Source organism: Vicugna pacos, chromosome 6, assembly GCF_048564905.1.
Source record: "Vicugna pacos chromosome 6, VicPac4, whole genome shotgun sequence".
In the NCBI taxonomy this organism is placed as follows: domain Eukaryota; kingdom Metazoa; phylum Chordata; class Mammalia; order Artiodactyla; family Camelidae; genus Vicugna; species Vicugna pacos.
In genome coordinates, this window is record NC_132992.1 from 40,118,555 (window position 1) to 40,139,138 (window position 20,584).

Below are 20,584 nucleotides of genomic sequence, written 5' to 3' on the forward strand. Positions count from 1 at the left end.
CTTACAATGGATGTCTTAATCTCTCTGTGCTTTTAGAGCATTATTTTGAATTCCATCATGCTGCCTTTTTTCTTTCCTCTTCTGAAGTTTTATTACAACAGCAGAATTCCCAGGGAGCTTTGGGGGCAAGGTTCACATAATATAGCCCTGAAGTTTTGCTTAGGTGGAATCCATCCCCCAATCCTGGCCATCTTTTGATGATCTTTCTATTTCAAAAAGATTCACTGGGTAGTCTTACAGCATTAGCTGTATGCAGTTTATTTTTTATTTTTTTATTTACTAGACAGTGAGCATCGACAACCCTTTCATGATGCTTTCTTTCTCTGACCTCACAGTGACAAGGCATCTTGTTCTTTAACATTGAGGGAGGCAGAAAAATGCTTGAGTTGCTCAATGTGTGCCTTCTATACCAGTTTCAAAATGGCTTATTCTTCTGGTTTCCATGGTGACAATTAACACTGTTTCAAGGCATTGTTCCAGTCCCCATTTGGGCAGAATTTTCGGTGTGATTTTTAACAAAAAAAAAAAAAAGGTTTTAGGAGGGGAAAAAAAGCCTTTAGCATAACTGTCAAAAAAGTTATCTCAATCAAGTCTTCATGCATTTCTAATTATATTTATTTCAGAAACCCTGTTTTTGCTGGCTTCATTTTATAATTCAATTTTAGCATTTACGGTTTTAAAAAGTAGGCATTGAATGAAAATTTTCTAAAAACTTCTTTAATTCTTAGTTTTTAAAATGAGCTAGTGTTTGTGGTTATTTTTAACTCTGTTTGTTAAGTTTTGTTTGTATATCTCTATATACGCACAAGAGTGGCATTTAGAATAGGAGTGGCCTGTGTCTTTAATTTAGATCATTCACAGATCTATTAGGAGGCTTCATTAGTCAAAATTGAATTGGCCAAGCAAATACACTTAATAATGTAAATATGCCCTTTCAATAGAGTATATTTTATTTTTGACTAGACAGAGAGGCCCACAGCAGGTGCTGTGGGGAAATTAAATACCAGATGCTTATTTACCTTAGCACTCAAGAAAAGCCATCTGACTTTAACTTTGTTAATCTCATTTTTGGCTATTGAAGAGTAGTCTATATCATAACATCCCTAGACTACAGGACACAATGGGCCAGCCTCTGCTCACTTACTGCTGTGGCTGGAATAAATATGAAGATTAAATTATTTTCTCACCACAGGCTAAAGTAGCCTTACCCGATAGGATGACCGAGAACCAATAAGAGTTGATTGTCTCTAACGTTTCTGAAAATGTTGGAGAGAGAAGAGCGAAAAGATACTAGCATCAACAAAAACCCATAACCCTCCTGGCATGATTACATATACAGCTTGAGGCCCTATATTATATCAGATTCAACCCTCAGAGTGCTTCAAAATTAAAATAAATATTTTCATCTTAAATTTCAATCTTTAATTACATGACATTCCAGTACCTTTCATGCACATACCAATACATCCAACAACTAACTGGATTGTCTTAGCTTTTACAGTTTGAAATCATTGTCCATCAGTCACATCTTTCATCAAGCTGTTGATCCAGGGGGTTACATGGTGACGCAGGCAGAGAGCATACATAAAAACACGTTTTCTTAATGTAATAACCTTCACAATAGTGGTTTCAGTGACTACTGGTACTAGACTTCACAGAGAAAATTATTTTATTATAGCTAAAATTAAATTCCTTTTTATATTTTTATTTTCACAAGACAGTCATTTTTATGAGACATATCTAAACTGTTGCCTTTCTTGACTCATCTGTGTAGTTGCCATTCAAAGTTGGGGTAAAGATAGGGGATGAGCTCGTTGCAAGTGAGAGTGATAACTGGTTGAGGCCACTCCTGGGTGGCACAGCTGGAGGACTCCCATCGATTAATGCACGTGACATAAGCAAAAGATCTGAATAGGATTCTCCTGCTTGCCTGAAACGCTAGTTCCCCCAATATGATGTCAAAGAAGCCTTCTCAAATTAATTATGTAAATATTTGTCAGCAACATCATCTTTAGATGGGAATCTGATTACATAAAGCAGACTGCCCTCTCCTCCAGTCAACACTCTGATAAATAAAACACCATTGAGGTTTCTAGAATGTTTGTTGAGTGTTGAGTCTGGAAAACATGAGTGGACAGTGTGTCTTATAAGCGTTGGAGTAATGTGGTCCTGGTAATTGCCTGCCATTAGAAAATGCAATCCAAATTCCCATATATCACAGGCCAAATTCTGAAAGCGCTCCAAAGCAACCCTTGATTTTTTTCATTATGCATATTCATGTAATTTTGGATACTCTGACACCCTGATCAACATTCATTAATACTATGAAATGTTTTAAATCACCTCATTTAAAACATTTTGTTCTGTGATCCACAAATGACTAACATTTGGAGAAGTTTACATAATACAAATGATGTGCATGTTTAGTGTAAATGAAAGATTAAAATAGGAAATGAAAAGTATGCAAACATATGCATGAAAATGCTGAGGACCTATTAACCAAAACAGGGATTTCACACCTTTTCCTTTAAGCTGCTTCCAATTGTATTTCAGTTTGGGATCTTATATAATATCATGCTATCAAGGCGAATGAAACCACCCAAGTGTTTGGGCATGTTTTGAACCTGCTGATTTCCTACTTTGTCCAGACAAAAGCTTTTCTTATTAGATCTGATAAGGTGCTCATCTTAGCTCAGTTAGGACAATGGTGCAATACGACCATGTATCTCAGTGACCTAGCTTTTATGCCTTGAAGAAAGAAGTTTATGGATTGCCATTATATACTTAGAAATGTGCTAAAACTGTAAAACATGTTTAATACTTTAACCAGAATCTAGTTTTTCTACTCAGAGGTGTTTTTATGTGCACATTCAAAAGATACATCCACATCCATAGCTGTCTGTAAGATAGGACTTTCTAACTATGAAGTTATCCAAATAGAGTTATTTGAAGAGAATCACCATAGTAACTGTCGTATTAAATACATTTACATTATTGCTAGCAAAACATCTTTTAGTAGAGACTCACTTGGTCAGTTTGTTAGAGTACAGTGTATATTGAGGGAAGGTTCTATAAATTGATTGTGATGTTTGGGAACATTTGACAGTAGTCAATAAGGAAGCATAGATTTGTAACCATTCTCAAAGCACTGGCTTTCTTTTTCCTCTTATATGTACCTGATATGTACCTCTCCAAGCCGACACAGAATTTTTAGTAAAAGAAAAAAAATGTTAACTGAGAATTCAGGGGGCTTACAGGATAAGGAGGAAGTTACACAATTTTTGGGGATTGTCTTATTTGTATCACTCTGAGACTGGTCCTTTGAGGGGACAGAGATGAGTGATGGGCAGTACTCCGGAGTCAATTGTTGACCAAAACTAATTGCAATATTAAATCCCCCTAGAGCAGGTATTTTCCTGTTTGGAATATTTTGAAATAAAAATCAAATGTGTGTGCAAACTTAAGTTTAAAAAGACATACATCTTAGTCAACCAAATGGAATACCTTGGATGTTTGTGTTTATGTAATATATATAAATATATATTTTTTAAACTGTTTTCAGCAATTTTCCTCAACTACTCAAGGTTCTTAGTTTAGCCTCCCCATAAATTTTATAGGAAACAAAAACTTTTAACACCCTTGAGCCTTACTAACTCTGCTCATAGATTTTCTGAGAACACCTCTTTCCCTAATGATCTTTTTTCTCTTCCTGTTTTAGAGATACAGCGTGGAAATGTCCATCAGGGACCTGAAAAAGACGGAGCTGCTTAGTAAGGTTGAAGCTTTGAAGAAAGGTGGCGTTTTACTACCAAATGATCTCCTTGAAAAAGTGGATTCAATTAATGAAAAATGGGAACTGCTTGGGGTATTTGCATTTTTATTACTGTTTGTAGGTTATGTGTACATTTTTTGTGTAGTGAAGTACCCTATCTGTCTGATTTCTAATTTGAGGCACAAATATCTCTCTCTTTCAATTCACTACCTACATTTCAAACAAGCTATTCATGCTATTGGGGGGGGGAACACTGCTTTTCCTCTGCTGTTGATTTTTTTTTTCACTCTGAGCTTGTATCCTCTCAGATTTTCATAATTTTGGTTCTTTAATACATAAAAAAGTAAGTAAAATATGCCATGTATTATGGGTGTGCACCAAGTCAACTATAATGCAGTGTATCTGATATACACCGACTGTCGTGCTTGAATGAACATTAATAGAATTTATTCTGAAGGTACATGTTGGAGACATCCACTGTTTAACTATTTACTGTACCCTCAGATGAAAAGTGGAGTTGTCACTACAGCTTTCAAGTCACACTAAAGCCACCAAAACAAAGATGCAAATTTGACCCAAATCTGAATTGCAGAATTAAATCGGCCTCTGTTTAGTGCCTCAATTTCCAGCTCACTTTTAACAAAAGCCAAAAAAAAAAAAAGTTTCATGTAATTCATTTCACGCAATGATGGGCTGGGTCTCAGCCAAAGACTGAGATGCAAGAATCTGGCAAAAAGGCAATATAGAGATTCTGTTACCCAGAGACCAGGATGGCACTGTGCAGAAGACGGTACTGTCCTTTTGTTGGAAGACAGCTGAGAGAGAGAAGTTAAACTGTGTTTTTTCATCAACTTCTCTCCTGAATTGCCTTCACTTCAAATCAAGGGTAAGCTAAATTTGTCAATTACTTAAATGATTAATGATAACAGCTAAGTATGGGTGGTGTCAGTGACGGAACATGATTTTGCATGCTTTCCCATTCCTGCCTTTCTTTTTTTAACTTTTAAAGAAATAATACTCAAAGAATATTTTGAATAAAAAGCTCTCCATGTACCTTGATGACTTGGAGAACTGCCAGTGTTCAGTTTACACCATGCTTAATCTAGGTGATTAAACAACTGCAAGTTTAAATCCTTGCTTTCTCATCTAAATTCACTACACTCTGCAGTTGAGCAAAGTAACTTAAAATGTTAAAAGTTTTTACTCTGACCTATTGTTACATTACTTTTCCATAGTAATTAATGGCTTTCCTTTTATAATACGGTGATTGAAATCAGAACCTACTAAATTCTACAGAATTCACTGATCTCATACAGGAGAACCATGCTTAGTGTCTGACATTTTAAAAGACTGTTTACTAAAGAGATGAAAGCAGCAACTTTATGTGCGTGATAGGTAAAGCGATAGTCTGTCTATACTGTTTAATCTGTCTATTTTCTAATTTGATAAATAATTAGCACTACTCTTTTTTGAAAATTGTTCAAAGTATATCATGTATATTCCTTCCTAAACAAAACTTGTAAATCAGTGATAAAAAAAGAAACAGAATATTTAGCTATCCTTTAGGAGCCAGATCCCTTAAAAGTGGTTGCCATTTTAACAAAAATATCATTTGAATACAATATGCAGTTTTGTGATGATTTCTGGAGAGAGAATGGTGAAGGGAAGATTTTAACAAAACCTGGGCCACACTTGGCCACCACCAGGCATACTGCTTTAATTGGCATGATTACATTTTAATTGACATGAAAAAAATTTAAAGACAAGGATTTTAACTTCTAACAATAGTAAAATAGAGGGATATGGTTTTTAATATTACTTTCATCTAAGGTGAACAGTGTGGAATGGAAATACATTAGAATGAAATGTCAGTGGTGCGTACAGTTTAATCTGTGAAATTTTGTCCCCTGTGCTGCATATTACTCTGTCTCAATTGCATATTAAACAACCCTATCAAGGCAGGCATTGGCATCTGCTGTGCTGACACAAATTGTGAATTAAATGAAATTGATGTCCTCTGTCGTATATTTATGAAGACGGACCATTCTCTGAAGTATTCTGTTTATGAAGAATTTATGATTGCAAACTGTTCCAGAACAAAAAAGTGGCAATAAATTCTTTTTTGTGACCCTACCCTCCAAGGGCATTGATTTCACCTCCTGCTGCTACTTTTGTTACAGCATAAAAACAATAGCTAAATCTGGATCCCACTGAGGGTCTTCAAATTATCAATATTTGCACCATGAAAATACAAGGGTGTGTTGCCAAGAAAGGCTATTTTTCTGTTACGATCTCCTAAAGACACTATTTATAGAACACTACACAGCAGATGACTGTTTGTTGACTTAATTTTATTAGTGTTTTAAAGCTCATTTTTGTAGGTTAAATTCATCATTATAGAGTAACTCCTCCTGTTTCTCCAAAAAGAATGTTTTCCACCAAAAAGAAGAAAAAAGCCTTCCCTGACTGTACCTTCATGCCATAGTGATTAATCTAAGTAGGTTTCTAGCATAGAGGTCTGAGACTTATTTTAGCACATATTTTAGAAAGTCTAGCACCTACAAATGCAACGTGGGAAGAATTAAGGGTTGAACAATTTCAAAATCAGGTAAAAAATCAGCACCAAGGAGGCTACCCCTTCTTACCAACCCTCAGTTGTAAGGTTTGGGGAATTATACTTCAGAAAATAAAACAAAACAAAAAAGAGGAATATAATTCTCCATACACGGTCTACTCTTGGCCTCTTTAGTATATTGATTAAACTCATACTTCTATCTCCTGAAAATTTTATGCAGAGATTTTTTTTTTTACTGTAAACTTCTGTCATGAGAATTTCAATGAATTTTTATCAGTGACCATGGTGAACTTTTGGGTCAAATCTCCTTACTGTTAGAGGAAATTATAAGTGAATGAGGTCTTCTGAAGCCTGTAGTGGTAGTCAGAACAACACGTATGGCTCAAGACTCGAATCCTAAGTGGAACAATGAGCTAAACTGAACTGAAGGTCAGTCGTGAGGTAGCAGGTGCCACAGTCCAGGTGGCTCTTATTAGCAGCCAAACTGTGATCTGTTTTTGGTACCTCAGCTAATCTTCGTTTTTGTCTTTTGTTTTTTGTTGGTGGTGTTTTTGTTTTTTGTTTTTAATCTGCTGCATTAGAAAACCCTAGGAGAGAAGCTCCAGGACACAATGGCAGGGCCCAGTGGGTCGGGCCCACGTGACCTGCTCTCTCCTGAAAGCGGAAGCCTGGTGGGGCAGCTGGAGGTCAGGATCAAAGAACTGAAAGGGTGGCTGAGAGATACAGAGCTTTTCATCTTCAATTCCTGTCTGAGACAAGAAAAGGAAGGAACAATGAATGCTGAGAAACAACTGCAATACTTTAAGGTAATAAAAAAACAATCAAAGTTGATAAAAAGCTTTCTTTATGGTTGGGATGAAATATTTATCAAGTACATAAAGGATTATACCCGTGTATCTGTGTATCACTGTGCACTTAAATGTTTCCTTGAATTTATAGACACCCTCCACATTTCTTACGCGCCAGCGTCTGTGTGTGTATAATGACGAGCGTTAAGCATATCAAATACACGTTGTGTAGGGGAAGTCTCTGCTGCTTGGGTGCTTTGTGCAATGCCTGTTGAAGGAGGGCTTTGCTAAATTAAAAGCAGACGAGCAAAGGCTAAAGATTACTGAGGACTTTGAAAGGCAGACCTAAATGTTCTATAAATAATATGGCTAAAAATACTTCCGTAAATTGATATAAAAGCACATCATTTAATTCAAGACCATTAATGCTCATGAAAGGAAACATAATTTTTACATATGAAAGAATCAACTATTTCTGGAGGGATGAACGAAAGTCGAAGAGGTTCCTACATGACACGCATTTTCCACTGGAGAAAAATGCCAGTGTTAGCAACACAGCCACGTGCGTATTTACTGTATGTCCACGAAGAAGCAGCGTTTCCCCTTATTTATTCCCTGATTTACACAATATCTATTCAAAAGCAGCTTAAAATTCAGATGTTTGCTCTTACTGGCCACACTAGCCTATGCTGCTTGAACCCTCCCGTCAATGCAGTGATTACTTGGGCTCCAGCTGGTGTCAGCCTGAGGCTTTGGGGTTGTAGAACCTGAATTTGGTGGCAAGAAACCATCTGGCACAAAAGTCTGAAAGAGGAGAAAAGGGAAAACCAAGAAGGAAAGAACTTCTTGGGACCCAGCAACTGTTTCTTCTCCAAGCACTGTAGGGCCATATTTTACTCAGCTTACACCTCAGCCCTGCAGTCTTCCGGCAACCTATCAGTGAATTTAGTCTCATGTAGTTCACCCTCCCTCGGTCAGACAGGCAGGCTCACCTTGCTCACCTGGAGAGCCCAGGAGGAGGCACCCTCCAAGGTAAGACCACAATACTTCCCAATAAACTGTCGGAATTACACAGCTACGTATTGTTCTGGCTGAACTCCTTGTCTGCCATTGAATTGACAAGACCAAACTGGAAGTTAAAAAGTCTCTTGCCAACACAAATGGGTTTTACTGTGTAAAATCTGACATCCAGATGATTTGTTATTTGACCTCTGCTTGTTTCACCCTAACCCCCATTGCTGGGAGATGGAGTCTTCAGCTATTTCCCTCCGTGTTTTTTGAACTTAACATGTACCTTGTAAAGCATCCTGGTCGTCAGTAGGCTGGATATTGTGAAATGTATTTTTTCTCCATAATATCTATGTTACAGCTTTAGTGAACTGGTTAATGGCCCCAGTCAGTTGTGTGACCATCATATTTCTTGTCTGGTCCCTCATGCCTCAACTTCTTCATCTATAAAATGGAATGCTGGTAATATTTATCTTGCATGGTTATGAGCTCACATATGTAAATCATTATTTCTACTTTATGTAATAATGCATTCATAAAGGATAGAAATCTCTTAAGCCCAAAGATGTTACATAATGCTTAGAAACAATAGCAGGGAGCTTGTTGTTGCAATTATTTATATATCTACTTACCTATTAGTATCTCTCATACATAGATAATTAAAAGCATGGTTTTTTTTACACATTCACTATTACTATAAATGGAAGCATGAGCAGTTCTGCATTACTTTTGCTGATGCCACCAAAAAACTTGAGCTTTATGCTTGACGTTTGTACAGTTCTATCAATATCATTTCACACACAGTGAGAGAGAAAGACCGAGAATTCTCTAGGCTTCCAAATCATTAGCTAATTCCTAGGAGTTCTAGTCATTTGCTGACTCACACTTCCTAGCCACTGATAGAACAATCGCTATACCTAATTCATTGTTGACCATGTGCATCTTACTGCCTGAAAATACAGAATTTTTATTTCAAAAGTACCAGAGATTATCACATGCTTTTTGCTATTTTATTTCTTTTCTTCAAAGATATTTTTTCCTTAGAGCATTTTTTGTTTTCAGTGTCACTGTTTATTAAACTAACTACTTTTATATCCCACTCTTATTTATTTAACCATTTTAAAAATAATAAAATAGAGACTTTCTGACCCCAAACAATCAGTAGGACCTTGATGGTAATGTAAAATATACCTCAACAAAGGTGTCCCCAGCCCTCTTCCATCCCCTGCTATCCTTACCTAAGGTAATCATGATCCTGAACCCCATGTTCTTTATTCCCTTGCTTTCCTCTGGCAGGAAGGAATTTTTTTATTTTATCTGTTTTTTAAAATTTATTAGAGGTAGTCATGCTGTATGTTATCTTTTAGGACTTCTTTTCATTTAACATTATACTGCCAAGATTTATTTATGTCATTGAATGTGGCTGTAATTCACTTATTTTGACACTTGTGTAATAGTCCATTGTGAATATATCCATATCTCATTTAATGTAATAGCAACTTACAAGGTTGATATTAGGATCCCAATTTTGCAAATATGGAAACAGGCACTTGGAGGTTAAGTTTGGTGTGTCCAAGGCCATGCATAATAGGCAGTAGAGTTAGGTTTTAAATCCAGAGCTGTCTGACTCTAAAGCCCATTCTCTGAGCTACTATGCAAAATTGATATTTACTGATATTCACTGAATTCCCTTCCATTCCAGGTGACTCAAAGGGAAGAGCAGGACAGAATTATGTCATTATTTCTTTGTAATGGGTTTATCAGTCACAATCTTCAGCAATTTGGCCAGAATAACAAATGGCTGTAGTGAGTGATTAAAGATCTGGGGAGATGAAAATATTTGTGTTTTTGTTTTACATTTTTGTACATTTCTTTGCCATCTGTCACTTTTTAAATTGAAACTTTTCAAACTTTTTGATATTATGGAGCTCTGATGATTTTTCTTTATGACCTGAAACTCTTCCCTTGTAAAGTTTTGAACATTAGGGGTTTGATCAGATACGCTAAGTGGATCTAGCGTGACAGCACTTTTTTTAAAAAGAAAGCTTTATGTATGTCTGCTGGAATAAATGTCCTCCCTAGTCAGAATTTTGAATATTTCTGAGCTATTAACTCTTTAGCTCTTAGTGTATGATTAGTTAAGTGTTTTGTATAATACCGCATTCATTGGAAGAAACCAGATTTTTGTCTTTATAGTAATATTGTCATATAATGTTAATAACTTGTCAAAATCATAATTGGTAATAGGCACATGCAGAATCAAAACTTTTTTACTTATCACAAATCCAAAAACCTGATACCCTCTGCCTTCTAAGTGATAAAACTGCTCAGATAAGAGAGTTATTAAAGAACCTTTATGTGTAAGAAACTCTTTGTCATGTTCCACCTCTTCTCATGGGTTCCCAAATGTTTTCTGCTGTCATTGGTCACACAGAAGACAGGCTTTATCCACAGGGTTTAACTTTATGATTCTCCTTTAAAATCTCAGGCTTTGAACAGAATGAATGTCTTTCTATGACACCCAGAGTAATGATAGATAAGCCACAGAGCACCACCCAGGAGATCTAGGAGGGAGGGTGCTGCATATAAAAAGGAAAATCCATTGCTTTGTAGACACAACTGTTTCCTCCTCAGAGCTTGGTCTGGGATTAGAGAGACGATCAGGATCTTAAGTCTTCAGAAAAAAAGAAAAAGCAATGGTGGAATATATTCTTTTTCTTTAAGGCAGTAAGTGTGATAAATGTGAGATTAGACACATACCAAAATTCTACCTAAGAAAGTCAAAGCCCAGGATGGGAGAGACAGAAAGGTGTGAATCTAAGAGCCCTGGGACAGAAATGTAAAATTGTCAAGGAGTGAACACACCGTGATAACAGAATGTGGAGGGCACATCAGAGATTAATGAGGCCAGCTGGCAAAGGCCCCTTAGAGCTATGCGTGTGCAGCTCCAATGCCATTGGCTGGAAAGTGTTACTATTCAACGATGACCCTTCAGAGAGAAAAGAAAATAATTACTTAATCATTTGTTCTTTATTTCACATAACCAAATTCATTATTCTAAAGACTCAAATTGGGGAGAAATTATCCGTTACCGGCTAAAAGAAGCTGTAGCACTGGACTGGGCCCAGAACCAGTCTGAGAAGGGCAAATTTAGACCAGCCGAGAGGCTCAGTCACTGAGAACAATGAGTATGATAGATTTGGTAACCTCCTCAATGACCGGTGTCCCTCATATGCTTAATTAAAATTTGACCAAGCACTTTTATGCATGTTATTAACTTAAACCTTACACTATGTAAGTTGGAAATTGTGATCACCTTCTTATGTATGTCATTTGTTTTTATAAATGAAGAGTTTGAGATATGGAAAATTACTATGACTTGTTTGAATCCACACAGCAACCAGCAGCAGAGACAGGGCAAAAGCCATGGTCTTTGGATTCAAATTTCAGTATTTTCCCCTTCTATCATTTGCTGACCCTTAAATAAACATTGGAACCTTATTTTATTCTAAATTAAAGGTTGGCAAACATTTTCTGTAATAGGCCAGGTAACATAGTCTCTCACAATTATTCAACTCTGCTGCTGTAGCGTAAAAGCAGCCACAGACAATATGTAAATGAATAAATATAGTGTGTTCAATAAAACTAATTTACAAAACTGTTCACAAAAGCAGCCAGTAGGCAAGATTTGGCCCACGGACCTTAGTTTCCTGACCCTGCTCTAGATTACAAAAATTATCATAAACATGGGAATGCGTACTGTCTACATCTCCTTTAAGGAAAGAAGGCCATGTTAAAATTGCAGTTGGAGGAACAAATTGTTCTTTTAATAACTGTAACATTGACAACTAGTACTTATCAAGTACTCATAAGATGTGCATTACAATTTCTAAGTGTTTTTTACTTGCATTCACTTATTTAATCCTCATTACCATCTGGAGGCAGATGGTTTAATTATCCCCTATTTATGGATAAGGAAACTGAGGCAGGAAAAATTGAAGTTAGTTACTCAAGGTCATATATCAAAGTTATACATCATACATACATACATTAAGGTAAGTGATAAAGCCAGTAGTCAAATCTAGAAAGTCTATTCCAGAATCTTCCACTATTTTGTAGAATTGATAGTCCCTGGGTCAAAGATCTATTTCTGGAAAGAGAAAAATGCATTAACTGGTAGCTTAGTCTATTGTTCCTTATCCCATTTCTGATTACTTGGACAGAGAGTAGAGAATGTTGGAGCATAACCTCCTCAGGAGCTTCCCAGGTGTAATCTGAAACCAACCCCCATAGGCAGTGCGCAGGGAGAGACCAAAGAAAGAAGCAGACCACTAGAGATTGGTAGGTGTCAGTCTTAATAGCAAAGGAAATTTAGGAGTCTTGTCGTGGGCAGCCACAAGACAAGTAGATATCCACACCCACCAGAATTTAAAAGGTTTATACACAGGCCTGAACTAGGCTCAGTCATGTACACAGTCCAGACTGTCTCATCACTTCACTATTATCTCAAGGTTGTGTCCTGGGGGCAGCTTCTAAGAGCAAGGAAAGCAAGCAGAATGCAAATTCTAATGACAGGAAAGGGGATGAGGAGCCTCCAGTTGGCTGGGTCCAGCTTGAAGGTCAAGCCAGTGGTCTCGTCTTCTTAATGACCACCCCTCCAACAAAGGAAGTCAGCGAGTCAATCTTTTGAATCTTGGAAATTAAAAATTTTAGAGTAGGAACAGAAGTTCAAATTAACTGTGAATGTGCAGCATTACTTAGTAATGACTCTGAAAAAAGAATATCTCTAATGTACTTTTATGAAATAAAGAGATAAATAAGAGCTAAGCATGGTTCACATGCCATAAGAAATATTTCCCCAAATCTCACTGTGTAATTTCCAGGAATAAAAATAGGACCAATCTAGCCAAGATATTTAGAGGGAATTTCCCATGTCCACTATAATCAATCTCAGATGGCACCATAAATAATCATACTTCCTGTGTCCTTCAAAACCTACATTTTTTAGGAGATAAGGTTGAAAGACAGGAGACAGTATGTTGGAAGTTTTGAGATATGAGAAAGGAGGCCATGGTTCCTACAGGTCCAGGATCATCTCTGCTGCTGTGTCCTGGAGCCATTACAAACTTTGTAATGATGCTGTTGGCAAAACTGCAAACAAAGAATTACAGTAATTCAATCTGGCTCTAACAAAAGCATGTAAAATGCTTTCAAAATCAACAGCCCTCAGACAAGATTTAATCCTTTATATGTGTCTTAAATACATTTTTTTAAAAGCTATTATGTTAACCATGTGTGTTCATCAAAAGAGAGTGGTGAAATTAGCTTTTATCAGATATTTTCCCCACCACATATGAAAAAAAAATTCATCACCTAACACTTCTTTGGAAGTAATTTTAAGTAATTGGATACAATCCAGAACTGCCTTCTTAAAAAAAAATTTTTCTGGGTGAAGCTTGAAATTCAAAGATAGATTTAAATAAATGTTATTCACACTACTATCTCGGGGTAGTGGGAAGACCAACAGGAAATTTTTATAGGCAGTCCCAGTGTAGCTTTTGAACGTACAAGAAAATGAAAGAACAAAGGCCTAATTCTTTCTGAGTACAACTTTTTCTAGAAGAAGATGCTGAATGATTCCTAAAGTGGGGCATTGTGCCCCTGAATTGAAGATGCAAAGAGATAGCCATATTCTGACTTCATAGGGTTGTTTGTATTAGTGCTATCAGGTCAACAGATTCATGGCTTTGATTAATTTGATTAACCAGTTAAAGGCTTTGATGCTAATCTAGAAAGATGAGGGAAAGATGTCACCCATCCTTCATTCATTGCTGCCTAGAAAACTAGACAGAACTGTATTTAGGCTGTGAAACCAGTGATAAATATTTTTATTCCTGCTTGATTTCTTAACATTACTTAAAAGTCATTTTAATTGTAATAAACTCAAATTAGGAAGAAGCTGGGAGAACAGAATTGAAAAGGTGGCTCTATGCCCTCCACTTAGATAAAACAGATCCACCATAGTGTAGAGGCTTATGCATGTGGGTTCAAGATGCTTGAGTTTATCCTGGCTCTACCTATTTCTTTTTTTTTGTGAGAGGAGGGGTAGGGGGTAATTAGGTAGGTTTGTTTGTTTGTTTTTTAATGGAGGTACTAGGGACTGAACCCAGGGCCTTGTACATGCTAAGCATGTGCTCTACCACTGGGCTATACTCTCCCCGCCTGGCTCTACCTATTTCTAATCCATAATTTTTCTTAAAGCCAAGTTTCTCATCTTAAAAACAGGCATGACAATAACACTTACCTCACAGAGTGGCTCTGAGTATTAAGTAAGATGATATATATGAAAACTGCTTACAATAGAGCCTACCTAGTAAGAACTCAATATATTTCAACTGTCAACCTTATAATTACTATAGCATAAACTTGTCCTTTTAAAAAAACATTTATTTTTAATATAATAGGGCAAATAGATAAAGTAAATAGATAAATAGTAAACAAAGAAGATTCCATGGGTTTCAATTACTTCAGAATTGGTTGTATGATCTTTAGGAACTGAATTATCTATTAGTTGGATCATTGACTTATTACCATCAAGGTGAGACCACAAGAGAATTGTTTTCCTCCTCAAGACCAGAAAAAAAAGGAGATAGTCGTAGATGTCCTAAGTTTGCCCTTTGACTTGTGCACAAGAGAGCTCTTCTGGACTGTGGAAAACCAGGTCCTAGATTATTGAAGATAGGTTTCCACAGTAGGCTACTTTTCAGCTTTTGAGCAAGATGATAAAGCAGTTATTTGGAGGACATTTTCTTCCCCACTTTCTGTCTTCCTGACCCTTTTTAATAAACAATCCTTTTTATCTACATCTTATTTCTCACAGATTGTTGCTCTATACAGGTGTGCACGTGTGCGTGCACGCACGCGCACACACACACACACAATTAGACCTTCATTTAAGGAAACAAATAAAATTTCTTTTTTTAATGTTCATTTTAAATTGTCTTTCATTTTCCTGTAATTCTGCCGTATCATTCTTTGATAATTTACCAATTGATGGTATTTATTGAGTACTCTCACTAGGTTCTGTTAGTTGGGAATATCATGATCTAAGATTTCAGCTGTGTAATCTCAGTAATTAATATCTCTTCTCTTTGCTTGATAGTCTTTATTTGTAAATTTAGGTTTTTGGATTGAAAGAATTCCCTTTAACACTAGCATTCTGTGATTCTGCAATATCCATCTTTTTCCCTCAGTAAATTTATTCAATTTTAGATGCCATTTAATTCCTGTAAACAATACTTTTGGTTTAACACAAAATTTCTGATATATAACCAACTTTATATACCAAGATTCATGTTTACTTCATTGAAATAATGCTTCAAAAAGTCAAAGGCATTTTTTTGAACCAAAGTTGCAATTTATTTCCTTTGGTACCACACTAACCAACTTTCTCTTCATACCCATTTTCTTTCTAACATTGTAATATCATTATAATTTGAATAGAGATGCTGAGTAAATGGAAAAGAAAAGGTCTTCCTAGTTATGAATTTCAGTCAGGATGGTGGCACAGGTAACATGAATGTATATATTTTTTGTTTGTTTCATCAGGACTTGGTTGATTTAAAAGTAGAAATAAATATGCCTGTAAGTCACCAGTGCAGTGCTGACAAGCAAATGTACAGGTCTGTAAGAAGTGGAAGACAGAAAACTCTTGGTTGAAATTAAAAACCAGGTTGAAGATATGGAGGTTCTGAGTCTAACAGAACTAATCAGAGACCCTACAGAGTCCTAACCTTAGTCCTTTCTTACCTCTTAATGTGTCTTGAAGTCCTTCATGATATATCTAAAGGCTTAATATATCCTTGCCTATCCTTTTGTTATTTTTAGCATTTTATTTTAGGTGAATTTCTTATCAGTTGAATTCTGATCAAATCTTAAAGTCTGTATCTTTTAATAAGAACATTAAGCTCATTCACATTTATGTTCTTGATTAAGATTGCTGATCTTTCATCTCATCACATTCAGTCACACAATAAATATTTATTGGACACCTACTGTGTGGCAGGCACTTACACTACATGAAGCTTGCACTGTGGTCTTGTTTAAATATTTTGCTACAAGTCATATTGTTTTGTTCATTTTTACTCTAGTGAATTGGAAGGTTATTAAAAAATATTTCCTTTATTTACAGTATCAAGAATGAATCAACCTCTTATTGATGCTACTTTTAAAATGACAGATTAACTTGCTTTTTTCCTACATTTTCTATTCTCCATTTTTGTTGATATAATCTTGGATTTAATTATTATCTAATATTATTGTTTTATTAATATAATTACATTCTTTCTCATACTTTTAATAATTTCTTTTGACAATTGCATTTATTTTATAAGAATTCAAAAAATAATTGAGAATTAATTCTTTATGATACTTATTTTATTGTTCAACATCAGTTTTTTTATACCATGGTTTTCCATTTTAAAAAATTATCCTTAGCATTGCCAATGGACTGTCTTCTAATAATTTTTATAGTAAAAGTACATTTCTAGTATTTTCTACAAACCCTTGCATGTCTGAAAAATTTTTGTTCTTGATCTCACATATAAACAATAGTTTGGCTGAATATAAAATTTTGTTGTGGGGAGTATAATTTTTTGCCATCAAAACTGCTAACAGTTCTTTTGGCATGTGTAGTTATAAAAAAGTCTGATTTTTGTTGCCATGTAGTAACTCTGTTTTTCACTTGTATGTGAAAAAATACACATTTATATGTGAAAAACAGAGTTACTATGTATGTGACTGGCTGTTGGTCTCTTTGTTTCTTTTGCAGAGAATTTGGTGAGTCCTAATTGATTTTGAAAACTTAAATCCTGCTTTAGATCAGAAAAGTTTTACTTACTATTTGATTATCACAAGTTCTTTCTATGTTTAGTTCCTTCCTTTTAAAAGTCCTATTCAGTGTATATTGAGTCCCCTGAACTCAGAAATCTATTCTTATTTTCACTTCTTTATCTAGGGACTTCTGGTAGAATTCTCGAGGTTGTTTTCTGTTTCTGCAATACCTAATTTTGTAGTTTGTTGTCTTCATTGCCATTTTTATTTCAGCTGAAGGTTTTCATCTTTGCACAATATTTGCTGATCTTAATTTGTTCCACGTTCAACAGTGCCTACCTCAGCACCATGGATGCAGTATCTTTGTGCATATTTTGAGAAATGTATTAAAGTTTTCTAAGATTTTTTTTGCATTAGTTCTATTTCAAAAGGAGTCTATTAGTTTATTACTTTGAGTCCTCAAATTGGGCCCACTTTGAGCTATAGTGTCTGTTAGTGTGTATGTTGGTTTTTCTATGTCTGCTTATTCTTAAGGAGGGAGTTTTCATTTTCCAATGCTCCGAGAAATTCTATAAGTGGCTCCCTGTACAAACATTTCAGACTCATACAAAAAGGAAATGAAAATTTAGATTTATTTTAATTTTATTAAAATTCAGGGATTAGCAAGTATAGACCATATACATGGGATAGCAAATTGTTTATTGATACTGAAGCATTGGGGGTACCTGTATCTAACGTCAGATGAGGCTGAAAGCAAGCCAAAGAGCCTACACTTTTCTCATTCACCAAGGGCCGGGCATCCACAGGGAAATACAGTAGAGTGATCTTTCAGAGCTGTGTCCGTCAGCGTAGACGAAGAAAGCCCCATGAAAAGGTAGCTTATTCTGTAACTTGGGAGATACATCTTGGAAACTTGAAATACTCATTGCAGTTATAGCAGAAGGGAGGAAGCTGGATTTAAGAGAGACTTTAGGGTCAGAGATGACAGGATTGGGGAACTGCTTTGCTGGTAAGGGTGAGGAAGAGGGAGGAGGCCTCCTCAGGCCTCCTCAGGCTTCATTCCTGACAAGAACCCCTCTCTCCCTAGAATGCTATTACCTCTGCATTAGCCCACAGTTCCCTTTAAATAAGGAAGAGACTCTTCAATGAAAGGCATTGAAAGTAATAGAATATGTGTAAGAATTGAGGGGTTCTGGTACCTAAAAAGAGAAGATTATTTGGGGAGCATGAGTAGAGATATGTTTGATTTGTTCAACAATTTTCTCTTAAGCAAACAGTTATGTCAAGCCCTGTAATGGGCATTGGAGACATTGTGGTGAATCACCACCCACTGTCCTCCTCCAGGGAATGCTGTTCTAAAGGGGGATATAAACAAGTCAACAGGTGAGTAGAATTAAGTATGGCATGTGCTTTGATAGAAGTTAACACAGTGAGCTTGGGAAGGACATGGACATTCCTCAGGAGAGGCAGGTAGGTTCTCGTGGGGAGAGGCAAGGAAGTTCTCTAGTGAGTGACGCTAAATTGAGATCTGAATTGAAGGAGAGGGAGTGGGGATAGAACAGCAAATGTGTATGTGGCGGCCTGAATGTAAGTGATTGAAGACGTTTTGGTGTTGTTTTGTGTGCTTATTTAAAAGTTATTCAAGTGTATGTAGGTCTAATTTGAAGTATCTTGTCGACAAACTGGAGTGTAAACTTTGTTAAATTAAGATTTTTAGAGCAGTTTTAGGTTCACAGCAAAATTGGGTGAAAGACACAGATTTCCCATATTCTCCCTGCCCCCAAACATGCATTCCTCCCCTATTATCAACATCCCCACCAGAGCAGTGCATTTATTACAATAGATGAGCCTACATTGACACATCATAATCCCAAAGTCCATAGTTTATGTTCCATTATGTTGGACATAATGACATGTGTTCAACATCATACCGAGTATTTTCACTGCCCTAAAAATTCTCTGTGCTCCGCCTATTCATTCTTCATCCCCCACCTACCGCCTCAGCTTCTGGCTACCACTGGTCTTTTTACTCTCCATAGTTCTGCATTTTCCAGAATGTCATGTGGTTGGAATCATAGTATGTAGCCCTTTCAGATTGGCTTCTATCACTTAGGAATATGCATTTAAGATTCCTCCATGTCTTTTCATGGCTTGAAACCCCATTTCTTTTTTAGCATTGTCTGGATGTACCATAGTTTATTAACTCATTCATGTACTGTAGGACATCTTGGTTGCTTCCAAGTTTTGGCAATTATGAATAAAGCTGCTGTAAACATCCATATATGCAGGTTCTTCTGTGAACATAACTTGTCAGCTCCTTTGGGTAAATTCCCAGGAGTATGATGCTGGATCATATGGAAAGAGTATGTTTAGTTTTGTAAGAAACTCCCAAACTGTCTCCCAAAGTTCCGATACCACTTTGCACTCCTACCAGCAATAAATGAGAATTCTTATTTCTCCATATCTTTGCCAGCATTTGGTGATGTGTGTTCCAAATTTTGGCCATTCTAATAGGTGAGTAAGGTATTTCATTATTATTTTAAGAATATCAAAGTGTTAAGAGTAGGAACTGTCCTGAAGATTTGTTTTGTTTTTTTTTTGTATGACCTTCACAGCAACATAGTCAATGCCTTACAGTTGCTAAATACTCAAGAAGTACTTAGCAGGTTGTAGAATTTCATCACAAGATGGTACCTGAGATCATTTGACTAGCTCAACCTCCTTACTCCAAAGAAGAGAAAACCAAGTCTCTGATAAATTAAATGACTCACCCAGGACCACACAACCAGAGTCAGATGGCAGCCCAGTCTCCTGAATCCTAATCCAGGCCATAATCCAATACTACCAAACCAGTGATTTCATGTGAGTCATCACTGATGCCTTTGCAATTTTCACATCTTAATTTTTCCTCTATAAAATAGAGATAATAAGCATTCTCTCATTTGATGAATAAAAACTAAAAATGATCATCAAAAGGGCAAGGGCCATTGTGATTAGGAAATGTAGAAGTGCTTACTAATACTATGAAGTACTATTTTAAACAGTATTTGAAATATGTGTGACAACAACCCAAGGCTCTTTTGGCATTGGAGTCCATCTTGACCTGCATCATCTCATTTCCAGAGCTTTAGTCTCAGGAGTTCGACTCAGTACAGAGTTTGCTATCATTTTTCACCTTGTGTTTATGTTGTACCCCCATATGAGGAGCTTAAAGAGCTTTACAAACGTTAGCTCATTAATCCTCCCAAAACCTCTCTAAGACAGGATGGAGGCATAAATCATTACTCCTGTCTAGTAAAAAAAAGGGCCTAAGTTATCTCTCTTAATTTTACTGGTGCTCTAAACTGTTGATTAAATCCTAACTTATACCCTGTACATTTAAAAAATATTTTCTTCCCCAAGGATACTTTTCTTTCTTTTTCAGTTTTGTGTCATGAAGATATGTGTAAAACCAGACAGACAGGCGCAGTGTAGAAGCACAGGGTAGGTGATAACCTGGGTTCCTCTTTCCCCTTATGCGCTCTTCATTTTCTAAAAATGTCCTTCTTTATTGCCCCTCAGTCGTGACAGGAGAAATGACTTTTAGGAATTGGAAGGATATTTCAAGAC

General features: G+C 36.2%; 1 protein-coding gene across 5 annotated transcripts in view; it reads left to right on the plus strand.

Moving 5' to 3' along the window:
* AKAP6 (A-kinase anchoring protein 6) overlaps positions 1-20,584 on the plus strand; it is a 567,738-nt gene that overhangs the window by 420,558 nt on the left and 126,596 nt on the right. For all 5 annotated transcript variants that reach the window (XR_012073484.1, XR_012073483.1, XR_012073482.1 and 2 more), the window contains 2 exons: positions 3,719-3,865; positions 6,929-7,153. Coding sequence is in view for 1 of the 5 variants with exons in the window: in XM_072962897.1 (XP_072818998.1) it covers positions 3,719-3,865; positions 6,929-7,153 (372 nt within the window). In the remaining 4 variants the exon portion in view is untranslated. The remainder of the gene's footprint in view (positions 1-3,718; positions 3,866-6,928; positions 7,154-20,584) is intronic.